The sequence below is a fragment of the Pleurodeles waltl genome, chromosome 6 (assembly GCF_031143425.1).
Source record: "Pleurodeles waltl isolate 20211129_DDA chromosome 6, aPleWal1.hap1.20221129, whole genome shotgun sequence".
Taxonomy (NCBI): Eukaryota; Metazoa; Chordata; class Amphibia; order Caudata; family Salamandridae; genus Pleurodeles; species Pleurodeles waltl.
The window spans coordinates 117,237,679-117,252,989 of NC_090445.1; the positions used below are offsets into that span (position 1 = coordinate 117,237,679).

At 45.2% G+C, this 15,311-nt stretch overlaps 1 protein-coding gene across 4 annotated transcripts in view; it reads right to left on the reverse strand.

The window, feature by feature from the left end:
• ARHGAP23 (Rho GTPase activating protein 23) overlaps positions 1–15,311 on the reverse strand; it is a 448,503-nt gene that overhangs the window by 48,763 nt on the left and 384,429 nt on the right. For all 4 annotated transcript variants that reach the window (XM_069237494.1, XM_069237493.1, XM_069237492.1 and 1 more), the window contains exons 15-16: positions 13,247–13,365; positions 8,534–8,689 (exon numbers count right to left, since the gene is read on the reverse strand). In XM_069237494.1, coding sequence (XP_069093595.1) covers positions 8,534–8,689; positions 13,247–13,365 — 275 coding nt within the window. The remainder of the gene's footprint in view (positions 1–8,533; positions 8,690–13,246; positions 13,366–15,311) is intronic.

The window sequence follows — 15,311 nt, forward strand, 5'->3', positions numbered from 1 at the left end:
CATTTTAATTTGTATGTTTTACTAGTGCTATCAGCACGCGCTTTAGTTAGAACCGTTTTGCAGTCATTAGGAATATTCAAATGGCTAAACTCATTGAACTCACGAGCCATGCACATAATCTGGGAGACTTGGGATCCGGATGCCTCACTTGGCCCTGGTTGATGGTTAGTAGCTCTGGAATCAGTGTTAACCTGATGGGAGGACACGAGAACAGCAACAGAAGTTCTGTGTACCACAGTTGACGTTGCCAGGCTGGAGCAATTAGGAGTATCTGACATGGCTCTGATTTAATCTTGCTGATGACCCGCGGAAGTAGAGGTATTGGAGGAAAAGTGTAAGCATAAATCCCTGACCATGCTATCGAAAGGGCATTTCTCCAAGACCCTGGTTGGTGATTCCAGCTTGCATAAAACTGGCATTTCGCGTTCTGGGATGTCGCAAGCAGGTCCAGATTTGGTTTTCCCCACCTGAGGAACATCGCGTCCAGCATCCTTTGATTCAGCTCCCACTCGTGGGAAGATGTGCTGAGCCTGCTTGGCGAGTCTGCTGTGGTGTTGCTCACTCCTGGAAGGTGTTCTGCTCTTATCTGCACTGAATGTTGAATGCACCAGGTCCAAATGGTCTGAGCTTCCCTGGACAGCAGATGAAACCGAGTCCCTCCTTGTTTGTTGATGTAGTGCATGGTGGTCGTATTGTCTGTTCGGACAAGCACTGATGAGCCTCGGATTCTTGGCAGGAAAGCCTGCAGTGGCAGGTACACAGCTCTGAGCTCGAGGAGGTTCATGTGAGGAGTAGCATGAGAAGGGGGCCACCTGCTACTCACTTGAAAGTCTTGAAGACATGCACCCCATCCCTCCATCGAAGCGTCCATTGTTATCGCAAATGGAGGGACCTGAGCTAAGAATCCTAAACCCTTGGAGATGTTTGCCGGCGTTGACCACCAATCGAGGGAATCGACGATCCTTGCTGTTATCCTATGATGTCCCCGAAGGAACCTTGTGTCTGTTTCCACTGTTTGTTGAGCTCTTCTTGTAGAGGACACATCTGAAGGCGACAGTGGGGAACTAGATTGATACAGGAGGACATCATCCCCAGTAACAATTTGAACTTTCAAACTGAAAGAGACTTTCTTTTCTGAACTGCGCCTGCTAGGGTAACGAGTTTGAGTTGTCTTTCCTCCGCTGGGAACGTCTTTGTTTGAGTTGTGTCCAATATAGCACCCAGGAAAACTATTCTTCTGGTAGGCTGAAGATGGGACTTCTCTCGATTGAGAGACCTAATTGTTGGAACAGGCGTAAAGTGTTCTTGAGAGAGTGGCGTAGAGACTGGATGTCAGAAGCCTTCAGTAACCAGTCGTCTATTTTTTTGCTGCCCATGCCACTCCAGTTTGGACCCAGCCATATGCAAATCAGTCTTGACCCTGTTCCCCATGGGAACAGTCCAGCCCGAACTGCTAGGCCAGGTCTTCCCTGGATTGGAAACAAGCATCCTGGGACCGGTTTCGGGGTTTCACCCCTCATCAGCCAGGCTAGCTTGAATCCAGTGGCATGGGAAGCACGGGACCCACGTCTGGGTATACCTTTCCCACTTAGGGCGACAAATGCAAAAACAACAAGTGATGGACGGAATGCTGAACATTGTCAAACATTCACCCCCAGTACAGTGATCTGGGCCTAAATCCATCGTTTTTTTGCTGCCCAGGCCATTCCAGTTTGGACCCAGCCATATGCAAATCAGTCTTGACCCTGTTCCCCATGGGAACAGTCCAGCCCGAACTGCTAGGCCAGGGCTTCCCTGGACTGGAAACAAGCATCCTGGGACCGGTTTCGGGGTTTCACCCCTCATCACCCAGGCTAGCTTGAATCCAGTGGCATGGGAAACACGGGACCCACGTCTGGGCATACCCTTCCCACTTAGGGCGACAAATGCAAAAACAACAAGTGATGGACGGAATGCTGAACATTGTCAAACATTCACCCCCAGAACGGTGATCTGGGCCTAAATCCATCGTTTTTATGAGCAGAAACAGAGGAAGAAGCACTATCCTCATCAGAGGCTGAGTGGCCAGTCTTACCTTTCTGAAGCCACACAAGCAGATGACCCTCTCTGTCTTTCAAAGTCTTTGTAGAGAAATTTCAACATATTGTGCAGTCCTTTGTTTTATGGCTGTTATATAAGGAATAAATGCATTTCTCATGTGGGTCATTGACATATAGGGGGTCATTCTGACCCCCGCGGGCGGCGGAAGCCGCCCGCCTGGCGGGAACCGCCAGAAGACCGTACCGCGGTCAAAAGACTGCGGCGGTCATTCTGACTTTCCCGCTGGGCTGGCGGGCGATCGCCAAAAGGCCGCCCGCCCGCCCAGCGGGAAAGCCCCAGCAACGAGGAAACCGGCTCCGAATGGAGCCGGCGGAGTTGCTGGTGTGCGACGGGTGCAGTTGCACCCGTCGCGATTTTCAGTGTCTGCCAAACAGACACTGAAAATCCTAATGGGGCCCTGTTAGGGGGCCCCTGCAGTGCCCATGCCAGTGGCATGGGCACTGCAGGGGCCCCCAGGGGCCCCACGACACCCGTTCCCGCCATCCTGTTGCTGGCAGTGAAAACCGCCAGAATCAGGATGGCGGGAAGGGGGTCGGAATCCCCATGGCGGCGCTGCTTGCAGCGCCGCCGTGGAGGATTCCCTGGGGCAGCCGGAAACCGGCGGGAAACCGCCGGTTTCCCTTTTCTGACCGCGGCTTTACCGCCGTGGTCAGAATGGCCCCAGAAGCACCGCCAGCCTGTTGGCGGTGCTTCCGCGGTCGTTGGCCCTGGCGGTCCATGACCGCCAGGGTCAGAATGACCCCCATAATCTTTTACTCAAACAAGAGGCACAGGATCTAAAAAGGCCTTTCCTTGGTGTCTCTGACATGGCAGCCAGTTTGAAGCACCAGAGAAGAAAAGAAATGTCCCAAAATTCAGGTAGTAGATCTTCTGAGAGAAAAAATTGAGCAGAGCTCAAAGGAGACTCCTCAGCATGACATGCAGTTGAAAATCTGAGAGAAGGCAGCTCCTCACAGGAGGTTCTAAGGGGTGAGGCAATCTGATTGGTTCAAATTTGAGTATGGGTCTATTTGAAAAAATGACTGTGATAGGTTATTCTATTGAGGCCTAGGCCATGTATTGTATATGTACATTTTCAGGCCTAGGTTGTATATTCCATCTCAACGACGGGGAAGTATTCAAGCATATGAATCTAAGAAAGTTCCAATACTGGAGTAATTGCAGAGTGTGTGTCCTGTGTCCCCCTCTGTTTTTGAAGATAAAACATGGCTGTTGTGTTGTCCGTTCAGACTAATACAATCTTGTCATTCAGGTGAACTAGAAAGGCCTTCAATGCTAGATGAATGGCTTGGAGTTCCAAGCAGTTGATGGTTAGAGCTCAATGTTTGGAGTACCAGAGCCCCTGGATTGTGAGATTTTGGAGATGAGCACACTATCCTGTGAGGGATGCGTCAGCTGTGAGAATGATCTGGGGAACAGGGTCAAGAAACACCTGTCCCTTGACAGGTTCTGTATGATGTAATTGATTGAGGGGTCGGAGGTCCAGAATAGATTGAAGGGACCCATTGTTTATGGGGATGAGGAAATATAGGGAGTAGACTTCTATACCTTGTTGTTGAGGAGGATCAGGCTCTATAGCTCCTATCTAAGCAAGCCTGTACTTCTTTTTTGATCAAATATGGATGTTCTATGGAAAGTGTGTGTTTTTGTGGTGGTATGTTTGGAGGTGTTTTGATGAGCTCCAGGCAATAACCATGTTCGATAATATCCAACACCCATTGATCTGTTCTGATCATTTTCCAGACTGTGAAAAATTGTTGTAGATATCCCCTGACAGGTGTTAAATGGTCGGTGGGAATAAAGAGTGAGTTACTGTTTAAAGGTGGAGCTGGAGGCATGAGTGGAGGCACCTTTCCCACAACCCTTTGAATTATTTCCCCTATATGATCCTCTGTAAAATCCTCTTGCATGGGATGTCTGATATTGCTGTCGATAAGAGGAGGCAGAGGTATTTGTTTTTGTTGCTTTGGGGCCATGTTTTATGAGGGGTGCTGAAAGGAGCCACGGATATTGGGAGTTTGAAGTGCCCTCATAGAATTGATAACTTCCCTCTTCCATTTGGCAAAGCAGACAACTGTCTGTCGCCAAGTCAAATCTGGGTCTCCCGCAGCCAATTAAAACTTCTGTTTCTTAAACTCACGGACCCCCTTCTTCCACTCTGCTTGCAAACTATAAATGTATCTCTGTCCTCAGCCCAGGTACTCAGTGAGTGGAAAGATGCTGAGGACATTCCCCTTTTAAAGAAGCCATCTCTAAATTCATTAAAACCAGAAAACATTTTCCCTATGTATCGCCTGACTTTCTTAGCCAAGGTTACAGAGAGGCATGTGAACCGCATTTTGGAGAAATATTTGGATGACAACCAGGTTCTGGATGTCTCCTGGAATGGTTTAAGGCCGAGGCACAGCATGGAACAGAATCTGCATTACTTGCAGTCACTGAGCAACTCCGCTGTGCTTAAGTTGAGCGCCGCTTTTAACACGATGTCTCATAAACTGTAATACAGCATTTGCAGAGCATCGGTATAGGCAGGACAGGACTGTCTTGGTTTGCCTCCTTTCCATTCGAACACTCTTTTCAGGTTATCTCTCCCCTTTTAATTCCAATACATATATAATACAGCATGGTGTTCCGCAAGGGTCCTCACTAAGCCATACCTTGTTTAATGTGTGTATCCAACCACTAGCACAAGTCCTTGAATCCACCGGAATGACATTCTATACTGACGATACACAGTTGGTGCTTTCTCTCACAGATAACCCCTCACTTGACCGAGCTAACTTCCAAAAAGGACTACTGGCGGTGGCAGAGTGAATTAATGTAAACTGTTTCTGCCTGAACAATAATAAAACTGAAGTTCTTCTTTTAGGCAAAGATAATCACCTCTTGGGCGACTACTGGTGGCCAAAACCCCCTGCGACTCCCCCACACCTAAACTTTTTGTGAACATTTTTGGTGTTGTTGTGGACAACTCTTTGACCTTTGAGGCCCCTGCCAGCTCAGTTGCTGGCACTTGCTTCGGCCTCCTGGCAAGTCTCAAACCTATTCTTAACTTTTTTGATTCCAATATGTGACAGACTATTGTCCAGGTGGTAGTTGTATCCCAGTTGGATTACTGTAACAGATTTATTTAGGTGCTAATAAATCAGTTATTAGAAGACTTCAGCTGGTCCAAAATGCTGCAGCTAGGCTGTTATCCTCACTCCCAAAGTTTTATTTTGTGTCCAGACTTTTGAATAAATTACACTGGCTCCTGATGGAATAATACATAAATTTTAAGGTTTCGTGCGTGCCTCATAAAATTTTGTATTCCCAGGGGGCCCCCATCTTGTCTAAACTGTCTCTCCCGTATCGGCCCTCCCACTCCTTGCATTTTGCAGATCTTATTCTGGCTGAGGCTCCCCGCGTTCAGCGAGTAAGGGCTGGGGGCTGTTTCTTCAGCGCCAAGGCCACTTCTGCTTGGATTTGCTACCTTTTCACATCCAGAACACTGAGAAACACCTGCATTTTAGAAAGATCTTAAAAACTTAGATTTTTTCTGTATAGCACTTTGCAGGAAACTCCTTTTTTGCATTTAGCAGTAGAAGTTCCTACCCCGTTTCAGGATTAGCGCCCGGAAGCCCCGTTGCTGGAGCATCTGTGCGTTCTACAAATCCCTTAACATAACATAACTTTGTTGTCTTTTTTCATTTTTTCTGGGGTTTGGTCCACATGTGCACCAAACAGGTGTTTTTGGTCAAAAGGGGTATTTTAAAGTGTTTGTTGCACTTCTGGCTTAAATCCAGATATGCGCAACCAGGCATGCCTACGTAATAAAACACATGTATTTACACCCCTGGCTGCTGTGTCCGCTGCATTAAGGGCACATTTGATGAAATTATTAGAGAGTAATTTACCCTCCTGAACAATTTGCTGGCCTTTTTTCTTATATTCTTCGGGAGATGTTGGAGGAGTTCCTCCATTTGATCCCAATAAGCTCTGTCATACCTTGCCAAAAACTCTTGAGTATTTGCTATGCGCCAGTGGTTAGCTGTTTGAGCTGCTTCTCTTTTACCAGATGCATCAATTAGCCTGGATTCTTTATCCGTCAGAGGAACATCTGCCGTTGTTTGTGAAGTTGCTCTCTTACGAGCATTTATGCTGTTGCATCATCCGGCAGTGAGGCCGTAGCTGGGTAAAGGTGCGGGCCATTATCCCCAGGAGGGGGTCACTGTCATAAGTATCCCATGAGTCTATATCTATCTAATGTATAGTATCACCTTCCCCTTGATCCCCTGTGTAAGACTGTGGGGAACCTTGTGGTGAACATGACCTATATCGCTAAATGTGTGATGTGGTGAAGAAGGTGGTGGTGGTGAAGGGAGACCCAGGAGGTGGTGGCGCAGTAGGCAGAGGTGGATATAGAGGACTAGTGGCAATGTCCTTTTTGTCTTTTTAGGAGGCGTGGGTAACTTAATAGCCTGCTCAAAAGTACAATGGCGCTTTGATGGTGTAGGCGCCGAATGCACTGCTTTTTCCAAAAAGTGTCATGTAGAAGGTTGAATATGTATTTTCTTCTTTTTCGAGTCGTTCTTTTCTTTCGTAGTCTGTAGTATCGGTTCCAGGGCCAAGATGGTATGTTTCGGAGCTGAAGGTGACCTGTGTTTCGGTACTGAGGCGGTCAGAGCCAAATTTGTGGAGGTGGAAGCGATCAAAGCCGATGGGGAAGATGTTCGGCTCAGCACCAAGACTGGTAAGCTCTGGATACACGGCTTGGCTTTCAGTGCCGAGGGCAGGGCATCCTTAGTTTATGGGTAGTGTCTACCATGCTCAAAGGTAGTGGTGGCCACAGAGCCGTAATTTTGATCGAAACCAAGAGTATTTTTAGTAGGCTGGACTGAGGCATCAGTGTCCACAAGGAAGATCTTGGATACGCACTCTGAACTATACTTCTGAGTCTGACTTGGAGTCTGGGGTGGAAAGGGCCTCCTCTTCTGCCACCGAGGCCTCGTGCAGCTCTCAGTGTCATGGAGCCAGAAAATGTTGCGGGTCTCCTTGAGGACCTTACGCTGCATCTCTTTTCGACACACTCTGCGATCCCTTAATGTTTTCTGCAATCAACAGATCTCATAGTTTTCCTCGTCGTGGTTGGGAGACAGACACAGGTTACAAACCTGATGGAGGTCGGCGTGGGGATACTTTGTGTGGCAGTTAGGACAAAATCTAAATGGAGTCCAATCCATTAGCACCTCATCTTAGTTCAAATCCGACAAAATGAGAAAAGAAAACCCGAAGGCAGCGACTGAAGCACGTCAAATCGATGACTGGTGGTTTTCTTTATTTTTGAAAGGAGAGATAAAGAACGCGATCAAGAACAATAACGATTGGGAATTGAGGTGTAAAGGTGCCAAATGGAGCCCGAAACAAAGTCTTGAGATGGAGCACCAAAGAACACGTCCGAACAATGTCTGCTAATTTAAATGTAGTTTAATAAAATGATTAGGATCTGCAATTTTGAACCTTTTGTATGCACTCAACAATTAGACAGTTAAAGCGAGGCAGTTAAAATTTGAAGAATATTCAACAACCATCAAGCATAAGTGTGTTAAAGGGAAGGGCATGATTTACACTGTCAGTGTAATTACTTAATTCTGTTTTTATAATGTTATACAACTTAGTTATTGTATTATTAATAAATGAAGTAACTTTTAATGATTATATGGAATCCTATAAAAAAATAATTTAAAAAACCAAAAGCCTCTTTTAGAGTTTGGTGGAGCCAGAAAAATGCGGTAAACCGGTGATCGTCCAACGACGTCCAACCTGCAGGCCCCTGCTATGTACAGAGCTGGGAGAACTACTGGGTTACTGTTGGTGAATTCAGCACCAGCTCCGCTGGCTGTAACTCCTTACCCAACGGTCCATCCACCACACGACTGCTGAGTCACAAGTTGTTCCATCATACTGAGGGTTTCACTACAGTCACTGATCTTCGCTGCCCGTGTCTGTTATTTGAAGCACGGCGGACACAGGCAGGGAAAATGTTAGATGGCCCCTCAGGAGCAGGGAAAAAGCTCCCTGCATGTCGGGCCATTTATTTTTTGTTCAGAGAAAACAAACTCTTGCTTCAGGGTGGAAAAAGTATGAGCAGGAGGTGATTTACACATGCCGTCTCTCAGCAACGTGAAGGGTGGCAGAGTCTCCTTTCACGGAAATAGAATTCCATGCCAGGCAGTCAGTGGTGGTCTCTGAATAAGGCTGACAGTCCAGGTCAGCAGTCATTTCCCTGTTCTCCTGGTGAACCTTAATTTAGACAAGGACTAAATAAAGCCTCAAATCATTTTACTTGCTTCAGTGAGACACAGGGAGGGACACAGGTCTCTTTGCTTATCCTACGGTATCAGTCATTTAGCACCAAGCAGCAGTGTAGAAAGAATAAAGGTCACATCCTCACCTCATCCTGCAGGTCGATCTCAATGAGTCCCTTGTTCAACTGATCCTGCAGACTGGACACCACAGCATTGTTCCCTGGAACCCGATAAATGCCCATGCACTCGAGTCCCCTCTCCTCCACCAGCCGACAGCAAGACTCCACGATCAGTGGCAGACTCTGGCAACAGAGCAGGTGAGAAAGAGAGAGAGGTTACTAGGTTGATGAGAAGAGAGAAAGAAAATAGGCATACATGAGGGGGTGGGTGACTTACACTGCGGTCGATTAGAGGTTACCAGGAGAGCACAAACTGGTTGACGAATGGGTACAAACTGCCTTAATAGTTGGCAGTAATCTGTATTAATGTCAATGAATGGTTATCTGTAGTTCTTCATTTATGGTTGAGAACGAGTTCAACTTTGTTTTTTACCACACATTTTATGAAGAGACTGGGGCTTAAGGGATCCAACCTGAAGGGATGCTGTGAGAAGGACTTCTTCTGGCTAACACTTACAGGGATCCAGATAGAAAAAATATGAAAGGACAGAAAGACTAAAGAGAACAGTATTGGACCATGGAGGAGAAAGCATGACAAGCTACTGTAAACTACTGTAAACGTAATTGTCTAGCTAGCATTTGTACTTGTAAAGATATCTAGTTTTAGCCTTAAAGAAATATTAGAATGTTGTGAGTTCCATTGAAGACAATGGATCAGCAGCAGCCTATATAAACTGACTTAGGTCCGCTGCTTTCAAAATTTCAATGGTCTAATACACAGTCTAATACAAAGCCCTGCCTTTCTCTTTCCCTTGCCTCTCCAAAATATATGGAGTGGGCAGGGAAAAGTAAAAGGCAGAGGCTGTGCTGCAGGTCACACCACAGGCTACTGCCTCCCTTCTCCCATAGCTTACAATATTACCTGAGCCTCCAAAGGCCAGGTTCTCCCTGTCCTGGCTAAATAAGAAAAAGCAGTTTAGCCGAGCCCAGGAAAAAACAGAGGCTGAATTCAGCCCCCTTTCACAGCTCTTGCTGTGAGTGTTCAACAGCTAACAGCCGTGGCCCTGCTCGTGGCTGTTGGATGCCGAACAATAAAAGCAACAGCTGTGAATCAAGGACTTCAGAGCCTCTGGGATTTCAACCCCCTCGAGCTCAGAGAGGCCTTTGTTTAGATAGTTAGAACATTCTTCCCTCAATGGGTGTAATGATCTAATAGCCTTAGAGCCCTCGGTAGCAGGCTACACCGGCCATTAAAGGCCCACCCCTTTGCTAAAGGCCCTTACCTTCAGCTCGGGCCTTTATCGCTGGAACGGGTCTTTAATGGCCGGTATAGCCCACTACAGCGGGCTATAAGGTTATAGTGGATGTCAACCAAAGGTATTTTGAACTCCAGTCTCAACAAACACACAGTCAACATAGATCAAAGAGTGACCTGCACCTCAACACTATCTTGGTATTCCATTGTTTAAAATGTAATAACAAATAAAGTAAAAACGAGTGCATGATTGGAGAATGAATGTTCAGTTAACCACGTAGCTAACCTGCAAATCTGTGTGTCAGGAAAGGTGCCTGGGGAAAGACACAGACCCCCCACCTTGGCTCAAGCGTAATGTTGTTGGAAACCTGCTGGAAGGGATTTCCCCTATGGAGCATACAAATGAGAGATTATGGGGTAATCCAACTTGCAGCAGTGGATTTTCATCTTGGCATACCTGCATGTGCATTGCACAGGTGACAAAGAGCTAGTTACTAAAACACAAATCACTTGTACTATTCAGGTAACATTGGAGGGCATGGCTGATACCAATGTGCAGAATCTCCTGAGCCAAAAAGGTGTGTGAAGTTGAAAAGACAACTTGGAAAAAAACCTCCTTTAGGTAAAATTAAGACAACATATTTGAGTGGAAGGAAGATAACTACATTCTCCCAATGGAAATCAGGCTTAAAGCTTGCTAATGCATCATACAGATTTCTTGGGAGACAGGAAGTATGTTTCTCTTTAACACAGCTTTATGTCGCAGTAAGCCAGTTAATAAGACGTGCATATTAACGCAAGACAGAACAATGTTTAGGTTTTATTGCCATCTAAAAGGGGAGGAACTGTCAGATGACACATGATGACCTCGTAAACCTTGGAAAATGAGTCTCCTGGCTTATTTTTGTAGGCACCAATGTCTTCTAATAGGTCCTGTAGGTGCTACCTGGAGAAAAGGAAAATGTTACTTGCCCTGAAGTGCCTGTTTGTAGCTTGTAGTGATATAGACTCACATACACTGCATACTCCTGCCATCTAGTTTCGGCTTGGATGTTTGTTTCTCACCTAGGGTGTCTTTCAAGAGACTCCTCCCTCACTTCACCATGTACATGGGCACACATTTCATCTTTTTTCACATTTTTATTTTCAATTTCATTATAAAACCATACATACATACAATGTACAGGCATCTCAATACTGTAGATATCAGGCAGTACAATGCTGATTCAGTACGCCCACCTCTCAAACTCTCACCGTGCCAGTCTGCCCGTCAGTGTCGGCGTCCCTAAACAGTGCTGAGGCAGCAGTTCATAGTGGTGTAGGAACAGCCGGAATGCTCTCAGTTGTACTTTCTCATTCCAGTGACACGACCTCCTGCAGTAATCCTGCCCATTCAAAACAATCCTCCTCCAGCTTATCATCTGTTTTAATCTCCCACATGCGGTAATCTTCAGTTAGCGCCCATTTGTCCATGTCTGCTTGCCACTGTGTACACGTGGGCCATAGTGATAGCTATCTTTCTGGTTGCCAAAACCAACTCCAATAACGCAAATTTATAATACACTTTGCTCCCATCGGAGTTGGGTATGAGATGTAACAGACAGTGACATGCATTGTTGTCAATGCAGAGGTCGGCTACCTGGCGCAGTTGGCATGTAATGGTGCCCCAGTAGAGTATTAGCCCTGTACATCCCCAAGTCATGTGGAGGAAGTCTGCAGCCCCTCTCCCGCACCTTGAGCAACTGTTCGGCCTTGTCGGGTAGATGCTTTGCAATCACACTGGTGATAAATAAGCCTGATACACGATAATGTGCCAATTTGAAGTGAGCATTACAGGAGACTTGTCTCACCAGTGCATGAGCTTTTTCCCATTGTGTCCTTCCACAGATTTCATCTTAGATTTTGTTTAATGGTTTGGCTTGCTCTTAATTTCCCCTAAGGTGTCCCCGCCTCATCCTTAATGCCAAGACCATATTAACGTGAATATTGTCTTGAACCTATCTCTTTCCTCATGTTTACATTGTGTAGATCTTCACACTTATTGTTACTGTCCCTGTTTCAAAACGAAAATCTTAATAAACAGATTTGAAAGTAAAATCTTAGATTGTTTTTTGCACAGCAGGTGAGAGAGCGAACAGAGTGTCAAGTGAGAGCAGCTTGGTGCACCATACGTGTTGTGCAGGGTGAAGAGAGTAACAAAGGGTAAGATCTGCGATCACAAGCTTCCAGGAAGGATGGTGGTTGCATGTGAATGTAAAGCAATACATGCTACCAACAAGCGCTTACAGGGCAACATTTTCCACTCGTAGCGTGTGTTGCTCTAGATACACATGCTCTGCATAGACTGTGAAGCAGTGCCCTCCATATGTGATGCCAAGTATGTAGGTGATGCAGCTGTCTGGAACCACGTTCTTTTAAAACTGTGTGCCCAACCACTGCCTGCTGGCGGGCTCAGATAACCATGTAGCAGTGCTTGGTTAAAGTGTGTTGTGTTGAACAGGTGGTTGCTTTGCAGATGCCTGATAGCGGAACGTTCCTTAGGAAAGCCATGATTGCCCCTTTCTTATGGGTGAAGTGTGCCCTGAGCAGAACAGGTAAGACTATCTTAGCTTTGTGGGAGCAGGTAGATGCACTTCAGTATGTATCTTGCTTTACCTGACTTAGAAATGGGATGACCCTTGTGAGGCTTCGCAAAAGTTACAAATATCTGAGTATACTTGCGCACCACCTCCAGCACCAAACCCAGTGGTGCAGTGTAACATAAATGTACTCCACAGGATGTTGAATACAAAGTGTGAAATCAAGTTCATAAATCCAAATGAACAGCCCGAGAAAGGAGTTTTCCCACGAAACATGTGTTGGCTGGCTGTGTTTTTTTTTTATTTGATGGTTACGATTTATCTGAACTTATGGAGAAGACTGTTAATAAAAGACTGATTATATAACTTGAATCACTAGCAACGAAGTTTTTTTGGATTTATGAACTTGATTTCACAAGTGTGGTATTGAACCTCCTGTGGAATACATTCAGGTGTTGGGTGAAGCAGACACTCATCTTCTGAATGGGGATAATAATAACCTGCAGTGGAAACCTCTGCTGAAGTTAACAACTTTTGCTGTAAAGCTCTTAGAAACATACTGCGATAAAAAGGTGCAGAGAACCTTCAGCAGTGATTTCCTAAAAAGGGGAAGATGGACAACCTGCAGTGGTAAAGCACGAGCCAACAACCTCAACAGTTAATCTCACATTGGAAAGGCACTTAATCTCACAGAGGGAAGAGAATCTGGATAACACGCTATCGATGCCTCAGAGCATACAATTAGAATGAAAGGTAGGCTGTCCAGATATTTTTGGTAATCATACATGAAAAGGAATGTGTAGGCAACATGTAGGGGGAATCTGACTTAAGAAAGGGGCTCTAATAAGGTGCAGCGAAGTGTGAACACCTTGCAGGGGCAACATTAAAGAGGTTCATCCTATTTACTTTATTGTCGGCAGATGGCTGGCAGTCCTCCAACCTCACTCCAAAAGTGCGTGGCCCTGACTTCTTATTCTTCTTCATGATGTTGATACTCCATGTACCACGGGGGTGGCCACTTTCTTCTGCAAAATAAGAGAACATGACACTCGGGCTGTGAAATCTGTGGATTTAAAACACAAGAAATGTAACACATGGAATATAGACAAGCAGAAATGTTCACACCTAGGAGTTCTTAAACACAAAAAAGACAAGCCACTAATCAGTCCTACACAATTCACCGGGACACAGACTCCACCTTAAATCACCTTTTACTGCCAAATTTGTCAATGTTTTCCTAAAAGATATGTAAAAAGGTCCTCCACTGACAGAAGAAAAGACAGTTGTTCCAGATTTCAGGGGCCAGGGTGGAGAAAAAACACTCACCAGTTCTAGGAAACAGCTCACCTACAGTTTCTCAAACTGTATCAGAAAGACAACAGGAGGCATACGTTCTAGGGAGTATTTCTGGTCCTCATAGTTACACTAATGGGCTCAAGACACTCCTCAAGACATCCTCTTAGTAAAGCAGTGCTTTTATCAAGAGTACCTCCTACTCATGCTGAACTTCTCCTGCCTGTGGAGGGCACACAAAGCAGATCCTTGCCTGAATTCATAAATTAAGCCCACCCATCAAGCTATAACCATGAATCTCTGAGGATGGAATCAGAGTCATGGTGCTTAAATCTTCCTTCATGGAAGAATTGTCTCATAAAAAATGATGCTTTGGCATTTTTTTCTCTTTTACTCAATTATCCTGGTTGCTGTTTTGCTGTTATAAGGTATGATATTCCCCTAGCCCTCAGGCAACTCTAACGGGTAGGATTGAGGATGGATAAATAGTCTGATAGTTAACAAAGTGCCACTCACCAGTATGACTGGTTTTGCTGCCTGACTTCTATGATATATGCAAATGTGCATCTTGCCAGTTGGATCCGGAAATTGTCATTGGCAATTTGTTTAAAAACAAAAACTTAGGCTAATCGGTGTGAAATGGCTGTGTCTGTGATAAAAAACCTTACTTAACTTCAACTGGAACCCCATAATGAAAAGCGACTTATAATTGTTCTCGTTGCCATTCTACGGCTTCTATTGCAAGCTACGGCATTAAATCACTTCAGGCTTCTAATTCTTTTTTTACCTGACGGGCAGTCTGCTGGTTTGGCATGTTAATATTTAACATGCTTTCCACTGCAAAACCAGTGGTTAACGTAAGTTGTATTGTCACTTAAAGCGTGAATCAGAAATAGGCTGAATGCTTTGCACTTAGTACCAAGAATTATCACTGCAGCTTGCTGACACCAAGTGACTTTGGATGAGCTAACGCGTGCCTTCTAATAGTTATGATGAGAAGGAAGAAGCTGTCCAAAGTTGAGAATATGTTGTACACCCTCTGTATTTATTCACATAAAACTCCAAAGACATTTCCAGAACAAAATACATTCCATGTTCAGCTAGGAGCTCAAATGATCAACGCATTAAGCCTCCTTTTCCACGGAAGCATATTGAATACCCTCCCAGCAAAGACATGAAAGGTCCAAGCTCACTTGGATTTTAGGAAGAAAATAAAGATCTGGCTCTTTAACACAGCTCAGATACAACATATATCTGGCATATTAACAAAGTATGGCGTAAGCAACAAGAATCAAATAGAGCACATAAGTCAAGAGATTTTCATATATTCTCATGATTTGACTTGATTTGGAAACTTATACAGTGTGCAAATGCCCCAAGGGATCTTGGCGCTGACATAAGCTGCAGCCTTTCTTTTGTGCCCTACCAGAGAGTTGATGATTCACGTCACTAGTTGTTCAACAGGCGTCATGAACAACCAGGTCTTCAATATCTTATGGAAGCAGAGGAAATTATCTTACGTTTTAAGATCAAGTGGTATCCTATTCAGACTGTACTGGTAGAATGATCAAAGCTCCGACCGCCACAGGTCGTTTTCTTAAATCTGGAAACAGTCACAGATCTTGTTGATGCTGATCTAAGAGCCCTTTTTGCCAAGTACCATCTACATTTATTTTTA